We start from the raw sequence: 1762 nt of genomic DNA on the forward strand, positions 1-1762 counted from the left end.
ACAGAGAGGCTGCCTGTCACTGTGAACGAGAGTTGAGATCTCCTCCTCATTGGTCAGTCCTCATGAGGCGGGTCAGGTGACTGAGAGGGTTGTATAATGGCAAGTGTTGCTTTTGTGTAAATGGAGGACACTTCCCTGATCTCAGTGTAGTGGTTCATGTTTACCAGATTATACTGATGTGTTTTGTTTTCATAGCATCATGTGAAGGAGTGTCATTGACAAGATGACAGTGTAGTGTATTTGTAGTTCTATAGCATTTGTACATCAAAATACACTTAGAATTTGAGGTATTGAGTATATTTAMYATACATTGCAATAATTTACCCTGTATTTACCAGACTATGGTAATCCTGGGGTCGTRATGATGGGGCCCTTGAATATTGTTGCCCAGGGTACAGCGAAGTGTTAATCCGGCCCTGCCCACAACACGCGCACCAAAGTGACCCCTTCTTCAACAGTCTTATAATCGCTAATAACAACAGAAAGTGTAATAAACTACAACAATAAACTCTTTAATTTCGCACAGAAACAGCTTCACTCACCATTTCTTGGTGCACTCCAACACAAGCTCCTGATACGAAGCGACGAATTGAAACTTTGAAGCCTTTTTGCCAACTCGCTGCAGTCTTTTCCACACCGACGTCATGACTTCTGCTGCTGAACTTCACGTGCAGAAGAATGAAATAAATAAACGAACGAGTCCGACTTTTCTGCTCCTTATAAGGTTTTCCTCCTCTTCCTCTGCCGTCGCTGCTGCTGCTGCTGCTGATGAGACACAAGCTGCGACTTGCGCTCATTTGCAATTTACTGGAAGCAGTGAAGAAAACATCACGCACTAAAAAAAATGAAACAGTTCCGAACCTGTACTTCCTCCTGGACAGTAAACAGCGGCTCGGTGAGAAGCTGAAGCTTCAGCAGCCCCTGGCTGGACTCCACATGGAAACAGCAGCTCTTACTCAACTCTGAGTTGTTGTAACTCTGATCTGCTTCCTCTTCAGTCAGCCCTGCCTCTTTCCTTCACTGACAGACAGGCAGGCAGGCAGACAGACAGACAGACAGACAGACAGACAGACAGACAGACAGACAGACAGACAGACAGACAGACAGACAGAGGATATGCAAAGACAGACTGATGCAAAGTGTTTTCTCTGCCTGCACTGTGGCAGTCCCAGCTGCAGACTTTGATCCTGACTGCATCACTGGAACAACCTTATCAAGCTGTTTGACTTAATTATCAATTGAGTCAGCACATTGTTTTACTGTTTTCTTTTATTATTTACAAGTTGTTTTCTAGTTTTCTGAACACTTTGTGCTTGTAGCTCTTGTTCAACATATTTAACTTTATTGTTTTTACTGTTCAGTTCTTTCAAAACCACTGTTCTTTTTGAAAAACTGCTTCATTTTGTTCTTTTTACCATTAGCATTATCACACTTTTACCATTTTATACTTTTGGGTTTTAGCTTCAGCTGCTACTTTAAACTTGAATTCACTTAATTTTGAATTTAGTCTTTTTTTTTCTTCTTAGTTTTCACTCTGAACAAGCCTTCTGCCAATTTTAGCTATTGCATTCATTTTTAGCTTTCAGCTGGTCTTTTGCCACATTTAGCTTTAATAGCCTATAATAGCCTACCTTTTAGTTATTGGCGTTCAACAAGCATTTTGCTTATCACTTTTATGTTTTAGCTAGCATTTAGCTATTTTTAGCTTTTAGTCAGGACTTTGCTATTTTTAGCTTTTAGTCAGGACTTTGCTATTTTTAGC

At 40.7% G+C, this 1762-nt stretch overlaps 1 protein-coding gene across 1 annotated transcript in view; it reads right to left on the bottom strand.

Moving 5' to 3' along the window:
- LOC106524019 (EH domain-binding protein 1-like protein 1) overlaps positions 1-651 on the bottom strand; it is a gene marked incomplete at both ends in the record, with an annotated part of 40648 nt that extends 39997 nt beyond the window's left edge. The window contains 1 exon segment of the mRNA XM_014017645.1: positions 543-651. Within this exon segment, the coding sequence (XP_013873099.1) occupies positions 543-646 (104 nt within the window).
- Between the last annotated feature and the right edge of the window lie 1111 nt (positions 652-1762).

This window comes from Austrofundulus limnaeus, unplaced genomic scaffold (genome assembly GCF_001266775.1).
Source record: "Austrofundulus limnaeus strain Quisiro unplaced genomic scaffold, Austrofundulus_limnaeus-1.0 Scaffold174, whole genome shotgun sequence".
Lineage (NCBI taxonomy): Eukaryota > Metazoa > Chordata > Actinopteri > Cyprinodontiformes > Rivulidae > Austrofundulus > Austrofundulus limnaeus.